The sequence below is a fragment of the Aspergillus tanneri genome (assembly GCF_003426965.1).
Source record: "Aspergillus tanneri strain NIH1004 chromosome Unknown AapTan_1_pilon_pilon_pilon, whole genome shotgun sequence".
Taxonomy (NCBI): domain Eukaryota; kingdom Fungi; phylum Ascomycota; class Eurotiomycetes; order Eurotiales; family Aspergillaceae; genus Aspergillus; species Aspergillus tanneri.
Genome location: NW_022984628.1, coordinates 5,594,440 through 5,611,102, shown reverse-complemented (window position 1 = coordinate 5,611,102; position 16,663 = coordinate 5,594,440). Strand labels below are relative to the sequence as shown.

General features: G+C 46.1%; 7 protein-coding genes across 7 annotated transcripts; 1 reads left to right on the top strand and 6 right to left on the bottom strand.

The window, feature by feature from the left end:
- Positions 1 to 1,598: 1,598 nt before the first annotated feature.
- Positions 1,599 to 1,951, bottom strand: ATNIH1004_003815 (uncharacterized protein; the record flags this gene model as incomplete). Its single annotated transcript, XM_033568488.1, has 2 exons — positions 1,599 to 1,857; positions 1,926 to 1,951. 2 exons carry the CDS (start codon positions 1,949 to 1,951, stop codon positions 1,599 to 1,601), a joined length of 285 nt encoding a protein of 94 aa, XP_033430483.1.
- Positions 1,952 to 1,983: 32 nt separating this feature from the next.
- ATNIH1004_003814 (uncharacterized protein) lies at positions 1,984 to 4,064 on the bottom strand (the record flags this gene model as incomplete). The annotated part of the gene is made up of 7 exons (XM_033568487.1): positions 1,984 to 2,232; positions 2,304 to 2,564; positions 2,954 to 3,109; positions 3,162 to 3,473; positions 3,520 to 3,582; positions 3,637 to 3,762; positions 4,044 to 4,064. 7 exons carry the CDS (start codon positions 4,062 to 4,064, stop codon positions 1,984 to 1,986), a joined length of 1,188 nt encoding a protein of 395 aa, XP_033430482.1.
- Positions 4,065 to 6,485: 2,421 nt separating this feature from the next.
- ATNIH1004_003813 (TDT family transporter) lies at positions 6,486 to 7,710 on the bottom strand (the record flags this gene model as incomplete). The annotated part of the gene is made up of 5 exons (XM_033568486.1): positions 6,486 to 6,626; positions 6,678 to 6,966; positions 7,014 to 7,310; positions 7,359 to 7,425; positions 7,488 to 7,710. The coding sequence occupies 5 exons, from the start codon at positions 7,708 to 7,710 to the stop codon at positions 6,486 to 6,488; spliced, it is 1,017 nt and encodes a 338-aa protein (XP_033430481.1).
- A 1,897-nt stretch (positions 7,711 to 9,607) lies between these two features.
- Positions 9,608 to 10,054, bottom strand: ATNIH1004_003812 (uncharacterized protein; the record flags this gene model as incomplete). Its single annotated transcript, XM_033568485.1, has 1 exon — positions 9,608 to 10,054. The coding sequence occupies one exon, from the start codon at positions 10,052 to 10,054 to the stop codon at positions 9,608 to 9,610; it is 447 nt and encodes a 148-aa protein (XP_033430480.1).
- A 97-nt stretch (positions 10,055 to 10,151) lies between these two features.
- Positions 10,152 to 10,466, bottom strand: ATNIH1004_003811 (uncharacterized protein; the record flags this gene model as incomplete). The annotated part of the gene is made up of 1 exon (XM_033568484.1): positions 10,152 to 10,466. One exon carries the CDS (start codon positions 10,464 to 10,466, stop codon positions 10,152 to 10,154), a length of 315 nt encoding a protein of 104 aa, XP_033430479.1.
- Positions 10,467 to 11,667: 1,201 nt separating this feature from the next.
- Positions 11,668 to 12,133, bottom strand: ATNIH1004_003810 (uncharacterized protein; the record flags this gene model as incomplete). The annotated part of the gene is made up of 2 exons (XM_033568483.1): positions 11,668 to 11,989; positions 12,054 to 12,133. 2 exons carry the CDS (start codon positions 12,131 to 12,133, stop codon positions 11,668 to 11,670), a joined length of 402 nt encoding a protein of 133 aa, XP_033430478.1.
- Positions 12,134 to 14,945: 2,812 nt separating this feature from the next.
- ATNIH1004_003809 (aegerolysin family protein) lies at positions 14,946 to 15,452 on the top strand (the record flags this gene model as incomplete). The annotated part of the gene is made up of 2 exons (XM_033568482.1): positions 14,946 to 15,079; positions 15,131 to 15,452. The coding sequence occupies 2 exons, from the start codon at positions 14,946 to 14,948 to the stop codon at positions 15,450 to 15,452; spliced, it is 456 nt and encodes a 151-aa protein (XP_033430477.1).
- Between the last annotated feature and the right edge of the window lie 1,211 nt (positions 15,453 to 16,663).

Genomic DNA, 16,663 nt, shown 5'->3' with positions numbered 1-16,663 from the left:
AGGGAGAGAGGCGGCGCTGGACAGACCAGCTGCCGCAAAGGACAGAAGAGGATCATTGGGCGGTCCTGGGTATGGAGATCTATGAAACTTCAGCCGAGTCAAGAACGGACGAGACATTATTATTTATTTTATCCCAAGGAACCACGGATCCACCGTTGGTACAGTCTGTCCATAGCGTCGGATGGCGTGGGACTAATCCGGAACGAAAGGAACGAAGATACGGTGCCGGTGGAGATAAATCCCAATCGTGACCCCAATCGAGTCCGGCAGTGGCATAGGGCTGTAGGCAACATGATTATTGAAGGTTAGCATGGGATTGCTCGTATTCGCTGTGGTTGTACAGGACAATCGTGGCTGACTGATGATCCAGGGACAACAAGGCGCTATGGGGGACGCCTGAGGGGGTGCTTTAATAGGCAGCAATTTCTCCTCTTCTATGGCGCAGTGTGGCTGGATAAGAGATGAGACATCTCCGAAGCGATTGTCAGTTCAGAAAGACTGAAATTCGGCCCCAGGCCCCTAATTTTGTTATTTCAGTCCTTTTTCTGATCTTTGGGCAGCCCTTTTTTTTTTTTGCCCCACGAACCGGTAACGGAAGATGACTTTCATCATTTGCATAATTTCATAACTTCTTTAAGAGAAAGAATTGTGCCTGCACCGTATAGTCTGTACTGGATATTACTGCTACTGCCATTAAATAGTATACAACACTGGATGGGATGTAGAATCAATATAATTAATATCCTATAATCGATCAACTACCCAGGGTCATCAAACCCTGATCAATCCATGGATACGTATCTTGTAGCCTAGCCACACCAGGGAGGATGGTCAGATCGTGGGCCAATCCCATTCAATTGGGCAAGTCCCGCGGAGTCCGCTTGGCAATGCCAATTTTCACTTTATTCTTCCTTTTCGGGTGGACCATGGATGTGAAAATCCTGTGGCGGCATATAACTGCCTCCCCTGACTGACAGTACTCACTCACTCTTTGCTCATCACTGCATGGCAAGAAAATACTCACATAGCAGTGAAAGAATGCTAAGAGTTTATGAATGTAAACAACGTTTCCAGAAACCAGGATAAAAGAGTAGATTATATCGCAAATCTAGGACTACCTATGCCCCTCCCTTATTTCCCTTACCCGATCCCCCGCAATCTGCGATCCACCAATAAATCATGGAAATGCTTATCTGCCTAGTTGCAAAACTCTTCGGCAGAAACAAAGCCGAATCCTGCCAGCGAGGATGAACCCACGCAAGAGGTGGCAATCACAAGGACTATCTGGACAAAGGGTAACTAGCCCTCCCATGATTCAACGGAGCTATTAACAAGCGCAGCTCTATATGCCCAGGAGAGAAAAGTTCGGAAGGAAAAATCGATCCGAAATAGACGCGCGATGTCAATGAGAAGATCACAGATGCAGTGTGCGAAAATTCGAGAGTCTCATTGGGTATTTAGATCGGTCCCTGACTTTGCAAGTAGCTGACTGGTTGATGTAGAAAGAATGTGTCGGAGAAATGGTCGAATTAGAGAATTGGGAATAGGATAATCGGGAAATCGTCGATAGTGTAATATTCAATAGCATGGATCATCACCTATATCTGTCTTTGAAACGACTTCAACAATCCCTGGAGACTTGATCCTCTTTGCGGTTCCAGGAACCGTGTATTCATCCGACATAGTTCCGCCATCGTGCGTACATTCTCCGGTAACTCGGTGCCTGACTCATCATACGAAGCGAGAAGTCGATCGAAGTAGCCCTGCGCCTGCGGATACTGCTGTCTAGTCATATACATCATGGCCAACATGGAGAGCGTGCCCTGTACATCGGGATGGCTCGTCCCAGCCGATGTTCTGCCCAGGTCAGATACCGTTGGAGCCAAGGCACTGCTATTTCGGCATTAGATCCAGAAGCGCCATACGAAAACCTGGCCATGCCGCCCTGCATTGCATACATCATGCCCATGTGCGCCACGATGTTCATAGTCTCGGGTGGTCCGCACCCAGATACTCCTCTGCGCTGGCGAGCGCGCGTCGCAGCGTCTCCGAGGGCTCGGTGATGCTGGCGCTGGCCTGCATCTGACTGGCGCCGAGGATGCGTAGCCCCCAGATGGTGAGTGGGTGTCGGGGACCGAGAAGATTGTGCAATTCGCGGGAGACCTTGGAGATTTCATCAACGGCTGTCTGTGTCTGCGGGTTAAATCTTGCGGCGGCTCTCTCCACCTCGGTCTGGGTATGGTTCGAGACGACGAGCTCAGCGGTACAGAGCACTGCAGCCAGTGCCTGGATGTGGTTCTCACCAGGAGATGCTGCAGCCGTGCGGCACGTTTCTCAGCCGCAGCGACGCCTTCCTCGCGACGACCGAGACAGCCATACGCCTCGGCGAGTCTTCGGCGGGTTTCCAGCGTATCGAGATCGTCTTCGCCGATGGTCATCTGCTGCCTGGCCAGGACGTTGGCGCATACCGACTCGCCTTCCTGGTATTTGCCCTTGTGGCAGAGAATTTCACCCATGAGACTCTCGGCTTTCATGGCGAGAGGATGTCGTCGGTCGAATACGCGCTGGGTGTTATTCGAGACCCATTCACACCACTCTGTCGCCTTGTTAAGGTACTCGACCGCAGGTCGATCTCCGCGAGGTTATATCCGACCAGTAACGTGCTGTGGGTGATCTGGACCTAGAGTCCGTAGATGTTCCTGGAAGATGGCATATTCTATATCTCGAGCTTTATCCCACTGCCAATTATTCTTTTGCTCTGCGGCCTGCATGGAGCGGGGATCGTTATCGACAGCGACAAAAAGCGTTCCGATGACTCGTTGGGCAGTCGGTGCTGGCGATCGACTGAGAGGGTAGGATGCGCTGCTGTTGAGATGCATCCGGGGAGGCACAGGGGAGGTAGACGCGACGTCGTCGACGGTTGCAGGATGTATCCCTGCTCGGCAACGAGGACTGAATCTGCGATCTGTTTGATGTTTCCTTTGATGAGCTTGTACATCGGTCCGCGGGAGCCAACCTTGCACATCTGCGAGTGATCTGCGTCGAGTTTGAGGCGGGTCTCACGCTGACCGGGGAGGCCCAGGACGGCAGATTCTTCGTCGACGACTAGCTGTGTTGATTGAGTTTGAGTGATCCACAGCATTGGGAGAGGATATACGAACGTGACTGATGGACGCTGGCCCCGAACCACCAAGCAACACCTCCTTTCCCTCGATGAAGCTGACAACTTTATAATCCTCCAGCTGGTGCGAGAAACGCACGCTCATCTGTCGGGTAAACAGCGAATTATGTTCCAAACAATCTAACAGATCGTTGCTGGCATGGCCTTTGGATACGAACCGGGCAACTTTGGCTGCGATCTTGCCCAGTTCGACGCCTTTGGTGCCGTGATGCGGACAGCCGAAGAAGACGAGGCCGGAGGTTCCAGTTCGGATGGCGGTATACTTAGGGTCTTCTTGGGCGTTGAGCAGGGCCTAAGTTGACATTAGATGATATACATTGGAATTGCATGACACAAACCTGTTTAATCACCAATCCGCCTAGACTATGGCCGATGAAGATGATCTTGGGGAGTCGGACGTTCTAACGTTCTGTTAGCATGCACAACATACCGAAGAGAACAGAGATGATAGATACCAACTGCGGACTTCGCTCCATATCCAACAAGTTCAATAGAGTATTAGCATGATCCTTGACACCCGCAGTCGACATAGTCTGCGGGTTCGTAATGTTGGAATTATATCCATAGATGAAGATGCGCGCCTGGGGAATGTCATGGGGAAGGAGATCTCTGGGCCAGAAGGTGCCATTTTGATGGGTCCAGGTCTCGAACGGATGGTCATTTCTCCCACGTGGGTTGAGGCCGTGGACGAACACAAAGCTGAGATGTTAAAAAAGAATAGTAAACAGTGGACGAAGAACGCCTTTACTGATCTTGGGTTGCTCAGCAGGTGTAAAGACTTCCTCTAGGAAGGGGTACTCATGTTCTCCAATATTCTTCTCACTTAGCAGTTTACAATCAAGTACAGAACAGGATACTTTACCATGATGGATGCGCGCGACATCACGACGATGGATACAAAACAGCATCCAGTGTTGTCAGAAGATAAGAAAGTCAGAGACCTCGTCAACTGCAAGACTGGAGTGTAAATCTAGATCGTGTGACGGGCAGTCTGAGCAGTGAGATACCCACCTACTTACTTCCAATCGCTTCCTCTATTTCCCGGGGCCATTTAGAGCAAGAATGACAGCCAAGATGATGCGAGGCTGCGATACGAGGTTAGTGGCTGGAGGATACCCTCCGGATTGGCTGTGTAGCCGACTGTACTGGAGTTGGTGCAGCTTTGCGTGTGCCGGACTAGATTGGGCGTAATCATCGAGAAAAATGGAGTGATTGGGAGGCTGTTAGATCTGCTGCTGGATTCTATATCCCTGCTTCCAATTGCGGAGGTCGGATTGTCGAAAGCCCGGAGAAGCTCTGATGACATCCTGAATCATCTCCAGCTCTAACATCAACGTTAACTCCCTGCCCATTGCCGTCCATTCAGTTTCACAAAATCCATCAGCCGCACAACTCGACCAGGCCATTGGGTTACTCAAATCTGAAGGGTCGCTTTGAAGTGGCGCTAATTTTTCTGTCAGGGTGACTCCTGGCCGTCAAAGCGATAAAACCTGACTGTTTTACCAATAGCAACAGCCCCATACAGCTTTCGGGGTTGCTTCAAGATCGTCTAGAAAGTGGCCGGTGACTGTATTTTTGCAATTGGCAGGGGTGTCAAGGGATGTTGGCTTGCATTTGACCCGAAGGATACAGCTTTCGGCGAAATCAGTCGATGCAGTTGGGTTTGGGTTCAGTGTCAATATTTGGAGAACGGTAATATAGGGTACGTTGTTCTTCGTAAGCATTGGAGCTTTGACTGCACAATGGTAATCTTCAAGAACGGGGAACGAGGCTCCAACATTTGCTTGCCAGAGCCGTTGTACTGTTTGTGACTCTCTGGTTTGACTGCATCCAATGCCCTTTGAATGGCCATGATTTGCAGGAATTGGAGGTGGCTGGGACAGAGTCACTTGATCCAAGGAAGTAATAAAACTAAAAAGAGGAGAGAATGAACTTGAAAGAGGTATGCTATTCTGGTATGTAGGGGTAGGGATTTATGCCCAGAGGGATACATGCAGGTATAAATAGAGAACACAGAGAGAGTTCCGATATAGTCCCCCAACCCCCAGGGAGCCTAGAAAGGCATCATTCAATTGGCACTGTCAGTAAACTAAAGGGGATGAGATATGTAGGGTTTGTATAAGCATGAAGACTGAGCTGCAGATAGACTTGATTCCTCTGCAAGGGGTTGCAGCAGCAGAATACTCGAGCCAGTAAATCACTGCAGCCCTCGAAAAGTTACATATTCTGACGCATAGATAAATTCTGTTACAAGTCACTAGCTATAGCGGAGACATGCCACGGGCTGCTTTTGCTTATCATTCTGGTTATAATAAACGCTGACCTAGGATTCCTACTGAGTTTGGTTGAGCCGAAAATTATTGCTGTCAATGGAAAGAACTGATTATCAGAGTAATTTCAAGAGCATGCTAGGATCAGCAAGAAAAAATCTTTTATTTCGCACCAACTGTGAATCAGCACTACTGTGCTAGACTTGCTGGTGCTTATTATAGTCGACATAATGGATTTGGATTGCTGGTACGGGCGTCTGGCTTATAATAATGCAAGCAATTAAAAATTTAAACGAACTGTTAAATTCCGTTGCTAAAATAGATACTAAACTTACTGCTTAAAATTTAATATGCTTTAACGTCCTTGTAGATGCTGACATATGCTAGGCGACTTCTACTAAATTGGCACCACCTCGTTTTCTGGGATTTATACATATCTATAATATCTAGCACGTCCGTGTAATATTATTTACCTGATCAGTTTGTGAAATTTATTGGCCATTAAGTGCCTGCAGAGTATATTATTTAAGAGTAGACAACAAAATTTCGACGTTATATATACACAGTATGCGGGGAGTAAAAAATGAAGTCGTACGTTGTTCGCCTACCCATTCTATGAGTTGTGGAAATGTCTACAAAGAATGGAAATGACCAACCCAGGCGAGGAGGACTTTTACGCATGCTAAAATAGATCGGCGTAAGTATGTCCTCTAAACATACCTATTATAATAGGTTCCTAGGGTTGTACTCACGAATATTTACAGTGGATAAATGCAGAATCCCGGAAGGAGGGTCCACCCAGATACTGGGGCATATTCTAAGGAATATATACTGCTTCTTTTACTCTATATATAGCAAATGGAAACCACATTACTATTATTGGTTTTTAATATTATATGTAAGAAATACTCCACTAGTTTAGAATACCGGGCTAGCTCTGTCCACTGCTGTTCTAGAGTATTTGCACTTCTATCTATCCGGCCAGCTAAATCGAGATATGAAAACTCCGGATTCAGTATATATCTATATGCCGATCAATCCGTGATAGCTTCATCCTCTGCCTTGGATTTAAGGTTCTGCAGACAAGGAGCGTGAAACAAACTACCCTGCCATGCTCCACGTGCAGTCCGGCTGGCAACCACCAGCCACAGCATTACCACAGCAGCAGCTAGAACCTTCAAGCAGTCAGACCTATATTATTGCATAGACCAATAGACAGGAGATACATACCGTCCCACAGATCTTAAAAACATCAAATCCATCTCTACGCCCAATAGCATGGTATTGGCTGCATACACACCCAGCGGAAAAGTAAATCCCCACCAGCCCATATTGAAAGGAAACGGCGAGCTATAATAAATAGTAGCCAGCGCAAACACCAGCCAAATGAGACCAAAAGCCCACATGAGCAGTGATATCAAGATGCCGAATATATAGGCTATATGTCCGACTAGTGGATCCAAAGTATTAGACTCTCCAAGTAGCTTCCGAGCAACCTTCCCAAGATAGAGAATGCTGTGCGTAGTCAGTATCAATACCTATTCATATGGACTGACAGTTACCTGAATCCACCAAATCCTAACGGCCCAAGAGGCAGAAAGCAGCTCACAATTGTCTCCCGCGATGGGGGCTTATGGACGGCCAGTCGCTGATAGTAAATAACCAAAACCATCATTGCCATGGGTGTCGCCATTCCCCAGAGCACATAGGATGCAATCATTGTCCCCTTGGCGGGGTAAGGGTCTGGCAAAATATCAGCTACTTCCGCACTGGCTCCAGAAGCAACAATCGTTGCAGCAATCGGGAGTAATTGGAGGGCCGTGATGCGCTCCAGCGAGGTGACATGGCTCTGTGATATGCTAGGCATATGTTAGGATCTTATGAATACCATCGGTGGGAAAACTAACAGGACAAAAGATAACGATACCGTCACTGACGCAGCAGCAACCGCGTCGACAATCCACAGTGCCCAGGCTGTCGTACGCGCCCAATCACCCCACCTTGGCACGCAGATAAACACCCACATCTCAATCAACGTGGCGAGCCCCATGGGACAAGTAGCGAGAAAAGTGAATTGACGGGATCTTGGATCATTACGCCCCAGATCTCGGGGTAGAGCGCATATCGCAGGATGGACATGGAGAAGACGGTGGCGAAGAGGATGGCATTCAGGACGAAGAAAATAACGGCCATGTAGTCCAACGCTGCATATTCAAACGGAATAATGTGGAAGAGAATGCCAACAATTCCGGTCCCCATTGTGGTTGAGAACCATCTGCGAGCCGTTAATAGATGCGCTTCAACATGGATGCGATGAGGTCATACGATGGACTGAAATTGCTGATCACACGCCGCCATCCTGCCGTGTATTTGCGAAAATATGAGACCGTTGGTCCCCGCGGATGTTAGAATTAGTCGCGTTCATTGTAGTTATTCTAGAGTGAGAGTAGAATAGGAAAGGAATATTCGAATCATTGAATATAGGGAGAATATGACGGCCGGCTCGGCCGAGAGGAATCCGATCCGCCAAGCCCACTTGAAAACATCACCACATCTCTGGCGACTTCAGATCTAAGTTTCTATCGACTAACACCAGCATTGACACTATTAACTCTCTGTCTATCGTCATATGTCTTACACATTAACACATCCACAATGCGTTATGTTATGATTATTCGCTCAGGGGAAGGAATGTGTGGCAGAAGTACAGTATACCAGCTACACGCCAGTAGCAGGGGCTCGGGCAAGCTGTCTAGCTTATCTAGATGGGGACTAACTAATGTTGGAGCATATTGCCAAGCATGGGCGCCTGCCCCGGTTTCGACCTCGCTTAGTCATCATTTATGTAAGCTCGCTTTTAGCAACACTGTAACCTGGCGGCGACCCGGCCACCCGTTCAATAGAACAAGCAATCGCTTCCAACAGGTTATGACCCCTCAATTCAAGCTAAACGAAGACCATTTTGTTTATAAAAAATATACGGAATCGCTTCGGCTAGCACTAATCTACCTGCTGTTTCTTTTATATCGTTATTCCACCCTATTGCATGTTCTAAGGGGGGGTTAAATTATTATTTACTGATTCATTGTTTACTTCTAATGCGGATTTACCCCTAGATTCGCTACCAGTTGCGATAATTATTGTAGTATCACCACCGCGATGCCTCCAAAAACCTCCAAAGGAAAGGATAAAATAACTGCACCGCAGACTCCCCCCTTATTAGTAACACCAGCTTTAACTGCTAATGGCCCTTTTATAGAGTAAGAAGGCAGCCCTTAACTAATATCTAATCCTATAAAGGAAGCCAGAGATAACAATATTAATATAGTAACACTACCAACCAGTATAAATACTAATCTTATTTGTTAGATTACTAAGTTAATTCGTGATTAAATAGCAATACCTTTGCGCGATAAAATCGCGGAAGTGCGCTGGGAAATGCGACAAAAGACCTTGTAACAATTATTAAACAAACTATGTATATCCAAAATATTCAACAAACTTTCCTTCATACAATGGATTTGTTCAAAAATAATGGCCTACCAAAACTATCACGCATATTCGATATGCTGAACACCACAGTTTACGTAATTGGAGAACCTCAAACCATGGGGTCCTTCGCAGCGTGCAACTTAGATCTGCATCAAAATTGGTAATAAGCGTACTTTATGGATGCATGCTTAAATATCGGTGTTAATGTCAAGTCAGGATTTGCACATCCTTTATTGCATGTCCCTTTCTCGAACCGTTAATTGGATGTAGGTTTTAGATTGAAGGGAAACAAACATTATTCACTTTAAATCCGTTTCACGCAGCAATGATCCACCTAAGGAATCAGAAACATGGAGTGCACGGCTGGTAATGTCATACTTCTTGGTAGATTTACATTCCGGCGGCAGGACGTCACACACATGGCGATGGTTTTTGTAGTCTCCTTATATTACACAAATCAACCATCCCTTGCTCAGAACCCCTGAAAGCTTACCACCAAACAATAGCGGACCATTTCACAGTTGCGACAACTGTTACCAAGGGCTATCTCCTTGGCCTGCCGCACGGTGTGTTTTGGAGTTATTCCATAGCCATTTCTTGATCTCTCGTATGGCAATACGATTGCTTTCATTGTCTCGGTAATGCGAGAGTACTTCGCCGTAGATTAAGCCATCAACCTTCGCGAATCCCAGTAAGGTTCCCGCAGTGTCGGTGTTTTCCTCTTTATCTGTAATTGTCCAGCCAAAGACCTTTTCCAATCCTGGGCCTCCTTGGTTTTAGCACGATCGCGCTCCTTGGATGCTGCACTTAGTTCATAGCAGACGCCGCTATACTTCCCCCAATTCCTTCTATCGTTGTGGCAATCCATGATACGAGGCAACCAGAGAGCCGAAAACCCGAAGTCTATAACCCTCTGATGTGAAGGGATCATATTTTTATTCTGTTTACTAGAGAATGTATCGATGGCCGATTGAGCCCGGGCGTTTAGGCCCATCGCTTCATTTGCCGTCAAATTCTTAGCAATGGTCTCCCAGGCTCCGCTGTTAGAATGGTCCAGGCTGAAGCCATAGAGAACTCGGACACCAACGGACTTCAATTTCTTTTGTGCCATTTGCTGTAGCTCTGTGATGATACACTCATTGCCTGCCGAAGAACAATGGCCTGGGTGCTTAATGTCCAGCCAGAGAAAAGTAATTGGCTTCCCATCTTTATGCTGCGCGCGGCAACAGCGCTAAACAATTTTCCACGGTATCCTGTGGCCTATCCCAAGGTGTATTCTTGTCAGCATGCCACGCATACCAGACCCCATTATAGGGTGCCACATCCACCTCAAGTGCATTGGCACCGTCACTGAGAGCTTGTGGGACCGCACTGGCATGCAAAACGCGGTGGGCAATGAGATATATCGGTCGTCGGCTATCGCTTTGCAACACAGTCTGCTCGAGAATACTCTCACCAGAGCAGCTGCCGGCCAGCAAGAAAGCAAAGGGTATTATATGAATGAGACATAGCTTTAAAAGCATTATGAAAAGGGATCCAGCAAGCTATTGATAACTATGACCTATTATCCTTGTCAGTCTCTCTATTATATAATGCATTATTTACGTTTTGCTTAACGGGCCTTTTGCTTTCATACCTCAGACCACTAAATTATTGCAAATATGTGTTGACTTGTCCAGAGTCCAAATTAGTTTTAGACGGCGCCAAGTCGAAATCAATATTAGGATACTTATAGTACATAGTAGAGCGAATAGAACTAAATGCAGATTAGGTTTCCTATATAATCATTCTCTTTATGAGAAAAAGTTTAAGACAAAAAGTTTAAAACAAAAGTAAAGAAAGGCACGTAAAAATTAGAAAGTGAACCAGAGAAAAGCTCCACAAACCCGTCTGTTACTCGGATGGCTTGCAGGACCTTAGGTGAACATGTGCAAGTGATGACCATTACACTTCCTGCATGCCATAAGAACACGTACTTCAGCTAGACACAATTCCAAGAATATATCGCAACTAATTCGTCATATAACTTAGTGAGACGATGAATTTGTCATAGACGTTGCATTCAGAAATGTAAATGTGGGGCGATGGAAAGTCGTTACTTCAGACGCTCTCCTGGAGCACGGTATCATCGTCGTTGGCTATTAGTTATGGCCCCTAAACTGGTGATTATATAATGATATCATGGTCATCCATTGCGCGAGCGGAAATCCTTGAGTGGTGTTCTAATTTGGCCGAAAAATCATATTATATTACACAGAAGGGTTATTAACATTTCACCGGGACTTTCTCTCTCAATAGATCGATCCACTAGATACTTTATCTGGGATAGGGCGTTGGTGACGCTCTCTGTCGCACGCTGTGGCTCTGAAACGATCAGCAAATCATATAAAAGAGCTGTGTTCTGGGGGAAAAAAAGAAAAGGGACAGTTGAAAATGTGCTTCTATTAGCGTTTATAGTAATGAGGGAAAAGGCGAAGCGGGCTTTGGCGAGTAGGACTATCGGGGGTGGTTCTGGTCCCTTTCTCTCAATTCGTAGAGGTTTTAAGTATTTCAAAACATTATAATAATGGCATGTACTGAGAGAAACTAAAGGTTTGTGACTATCTGTTATCTGACACAATCATCCTTCGAGATAGTGTACAGATTAACAATATACACAGAAGTGCGACTAACTCTGCCCAAGCTTTGTGGGAAATGGTAGATAATTGAAGCCAAACTCCCGTTTTAACCTTTGACGACCTTTACTACTGCAGTACCAAGTCCGCTACCAGTCCTGTTGTAGCCATCCGCAGTCACAGTATAGCCGGATCTGATGTTTTGCACCTGAAATGTATTCGTTTTCGACCAGAAAGGTACCTTCCAAGAGAGAGTAGCGATGCAGTCATCATCTAGATCAGTAAGATCAAGGGTACCTTTTGTATCAGTAGGTTCCGAGTCGCGGCCGCAGAAATTCACGGTGAATTCGTCATTGCTCTTGATCTCTGTGTCATTAAGATCACGGGGAGGGATTTCCTTCTCTTTGTCGCCCGCCTCGTGAAATTTTCCGCTGTGATTTTAACATGTTAAAAGGCAAGCCCCAGTGCTGGGTAGTAATGGAAGGTGCTACATACGGCTGTGCATCTGCCCTCGCGATCAGGATGCTCTCGCCATTATTGTTCACAATTCTGATCGTGCCATCTTGTGCGTACATTTTGGATGGGTAGCCTCGGGTTCTGGGTAATACCGAGCAATACTAGCTACCGCAGCGAGATGACAAGAATGTATAAAGGGCACCGTAGACTTACTTATATTAAGGTCAAACTGTGAATGCTCCAGCAAACAATTACCGAGCAAAGGCTGACCAGCTACTATTATAAGTTCGACAATATTCTGACAGAGGAGCCATAGTGCAATGGAACTGTTGGCATCATGCAAGGAGACAGAAAGTGGAGTACGATTCGATGAGTTTGTAGTGCCACTGGGGTACTATGGAAGCCCACCATTTATTCAAGAGGTGACGCCATGTATGATAACTTGACACCTGCTCTCTCCATGGCAGTTTCTTTGGAGGTAGAAAGTAAGCCTGCGTTTAATGCACGAGGGCTTTCCCCGCGCTAGCTGATCAGATTAAATCGAGGAGTACCCACCGGTTGTTTGCCGCCTATGTGAGGACACCGACAATCTACAACTCAGGGACGCTGGATCAATCGCGGGTGCCGGGATGCGCGGTCAAGAGTTAAACTTCTATTGCTAAAGCTCTGCTCCCAAAGCGGCCAATATTCCCTTGAAGTTAGCAATACCATGGGTAAGTCTTATGTAGATCGCTTCCGTTCGCATGTACACTTATCCTTGCGTGTGTTCTTATAGTATCAGAAGCAATCAAGCCTCAAGTATAAGATAATTCACAAGATACTACGAAGGCCTATTCCTGGACATTAAGACGATCGTAATCGGCTACCTACCTAACAAAGAAGGTTTAACTTATTTGTAGCGTGTTTGCCTTGACATCATCACTGGCGTTATGCAGCAGATAGAGCAGATGCATCACGGCACCTGACGCTAAAAGCATTCGCTAAAAAGGTCTCGGCTGAGTATAGTTGTAAAGTCAACTAATTCATAGCTGCATTCATACTAAGTGGTGACGCAGTACATCGAAAACTAGAATATGACATAGACCATCTAAAACCACAAAGCTCTCTGTGACTAGCCAAAATGTGGAATCCGTAACCGCAAGCGGTTTCTTACCCTAACTACTGTGCCTATTCGGTTAGTATTTTCATTTGGTAAGCCATGGATCTTGCACAGTACCCCATGCAGAATCAGCCAATTAATAGCTGCATTAGTACTAGGTGGTGATGCAATACATCGAAGACGAGAATATGTCGTGACACAACTATCTACATTGCAAAGCTCCTGTGGCTAGCCATAATGCCAATTCGGTTCATATTAGAATGTCTTTCATTATTTTAATTACTGTAAAATATCTTCTCCTTTTTGTGTATGCGCCTATGTTGATAGCTAGGTGGTAGTCCCAGCCCGAATTCCATCCCAGTAACCTGGTAGTAAATTGCTATATTCATGATTTCGGTCTCCTAGCTTTTCAATGCTTACATGGCAAATGGTGGGTAGCTAGTCTTCACACTGTTAGTCCTGTGGCAACCGGCGCAGTGACGGTTTGCGCAGACGGTTTTGCCATGTCAGTTTGCTTGTTCGTTATATGTTCTATCTACTATGTTTGGTCGTGGGGAACGATGGAGCGTGGTAGTATATGAGGATATCTACCCTATTGCTTATCTCGATCCTCTTCCTTTCCTCTCCATGCTTAGTATTCTCGAAGGTATCGAATAGAGTTGATTTGGTTTCGTTTCCATCTCCGTTTCCTAGGCCATAACAAGTCCTATCTTCTCACTGCTGCATCTTGATACGTCCCTTCGAGACCTGACGCACAATGTAGTGAACTAGCCATCTCCATAGTTTCAGTGTAATGGATCGAATTTCGTGGTTGGTTGGATTACGGGACGACTCCTTTACTCTCCTATCGCGTGTCATGTAAACGGCTCTTTAGAGCCGCTGTAAGGCCTGGCTGACATGTATCTCCGGGAAATGACAATTACTGCCTGAATTTACTCGCCATCCATGTTGTTTCCGCTTTCATCGCTTCAACCCTTCACGAGTCCATGAATCATCAGCCACAATATTAACGGTACTGGGTAGACATCCCGGAGACACCTCTTGAAATCTAGAATCGAGCGAAAATATTACTCGTACAACATTGTCCGTCTATGTCATGGAGTTGTTTTCTAGTACGAGGGTTTGGCTCAAGCCAACCTTTAATAAATTTGACTGGGTAAGTTCAAGTTGTTAGTAACTATATGCCGGGCAGCCTCGTCCGGATAAACCAGCCTACTGGGCAACGAATTCCCCATTCCTGTCGGCATTTACGCTGGAGGAAACGGGCGACAACATTGTTTTGGTCTCAGATTCGGCCGAGCCAAGATACTTTGGCAGTAGTCAATTGTAGTTTTGAAGCTGAAAAGCTTTTTTTTGTTTTAAAAAAAAAAAAAAAAAAAAAAAATTTTCCAAGGGCGATGCAACGGTGGCTTTCGGAAAAGTATTGTTGTAACTACATTCTGAACGTCATCCCATTCTTTCCGAATTAAACAAGGTCAGCCAGCCGCATATTGACGATCAGTATGAATGCTGCAAGCGTGCCTACCTCACTGTGAACGTGGAGGTGAAAGAATGCTTGTGTAACACTAGTCGGGTTGTTATGATAATTAGATTCTAGTAGGTTAGGTCCGCAATGCCAAGAACAGTTCCGCAAACGGGGGTAGTATTTCACTCCTAGTCGCTTGGAGTCCCTTGTATTAGCCATCACAGGGGGATATTTAAAGAGGAACAAGGACCATTTTTTACAAGCTTTTGGAACCCCCAAGTAAACGCGACATACTATATTCCATAATTTGTATTGGTGCTTATAACAAATCCATTTACTTTGTTCTATTTAAATTTTTGCCACTGCGATGGGTTCCGGAGCTTCCACTCAGGGTAACGGGGAAAATCCCGAGATCGTGGCTGAAGCGCAATGGGTCGTTATCCGCGTGAAGAACAAAATCAGGAATCAACCCATATCTGTCAAGAACGCAAAACTCAAGTGGTATGCAATGTTCTAATGTGCCTGTAGCACATACAGTACTAATTCTGCTAGGGGCAAATTCTACGACGGAAACGACCAGGACAATGAGGTTCCTGCCAGCGACATAAACAAGCTTGATATTCAGCCTAACAAAACAGGGAACATTGCTGCGGCTGGCCGCGCGCATGCTGCGTCCGGTACTGAAGGAACTATCGATCTGAAGGATGGTGACACGAAAATATGTACTCTCTACTGGCTCTGCCCATGGGGGGAAAAGACCAACGATTTCCAACTCCGCGACCTAGAAGAGGACGATTATGGTGTAACTGTGAAAGCTTGGAACCGGAAGAACGGTGCGCTAGGGCATGTGGATGTCATTGTTTCTAAATACTAGAAAGAGCACGAGTAAAAGAGGTGGCACGGTGGTGGCGTGATGCTTTACTCGAACTGACCAGACGCAAGAGAAAATCAAGTATAAGATATTCCCACCGCTTCCGAGTAAAACATTCATTGCAAATGCAGAGACTCGTTGTGGGTCTTATTAATTAACGCTGTAAGTATTAGGCGGCACCGGAATGCTTCTGGTACTTATTACTGGCTGTCAGCGATCCTGTTATTCCAAGTGAGCCGCGAAGTAGTTTGTCGAACATGGCAAGGACCAATGGCATGCGCGTTATAGGTAACATTAATTCCCTTATCCTTGAAAGTTTAAGTAGAGTGTGTTAGAAGCTGTGTGTGTAATAGCCTGTATATCGCTGAGGCCAGGGGTCAGGGTAAATGAAACCATCCAATCCTGGTGTATGCACAAGCCGGGCTGAATATACTGTAAATCATAATGTTGTGAAAACCTCGATGGGGTTCACGGTGCACAGGGGAAAATGGGGAATAGAGCAGGAGAAGCTATACCAGCTACACGCACGTAGCCTGCTAAGGAGCGTATATATTCAACTAGATATATATCCAACGTCTCAACTAGATGCCACACTCCCTGGTCTTCAACTGGGATAGGGGATTCGGCGATTGACAACGTTGTGCGTAGCCAAGGCCTAGGAAGGAATCGGTCCGAATACCATTTCTTCAACAGATAAATTACCATCTGGCCCTCTTATGAGAGTGTGGAGCAACCTCGACAAAGAAGAGCCGCATAACTCTAGGTGGGTTAGGGCAAGGACGATCGCCAGGTTCCGAACCTAAGCCAGTATGTATGTTTCCGAGATGTCTCACTCTTATCGGAACATTGTCAGATCCAGAGGTGGGTGTCGGAAGCGCATTGACCAGCAATCTGGCGACCGGATGAGGCTACTAAGAATGTTAGGTCGCCCGTTGATAAGGAAAACTTCGCAACACAATCTGTATAGATACTGGCCATGGTTTTGAACGTAACGTCCACAAGGGTGCCTTTTCTCCCTATTTGATAATCTTATAAATAGTTCACCTCTCCTCAGAAAAGCCAGATTGGTTGGCGGGAAAAATGATTAACCTTCTATAGGCTAGCGCAGGAAGCGAAGTGACATTGCCTCAGCAAAACAGAAAGCGCATTTTGGTCTGCAAGATATCGCTTTTCGACGTTGATCAACGCGCTGACTTTTGCCGGTCTTCTGCCTT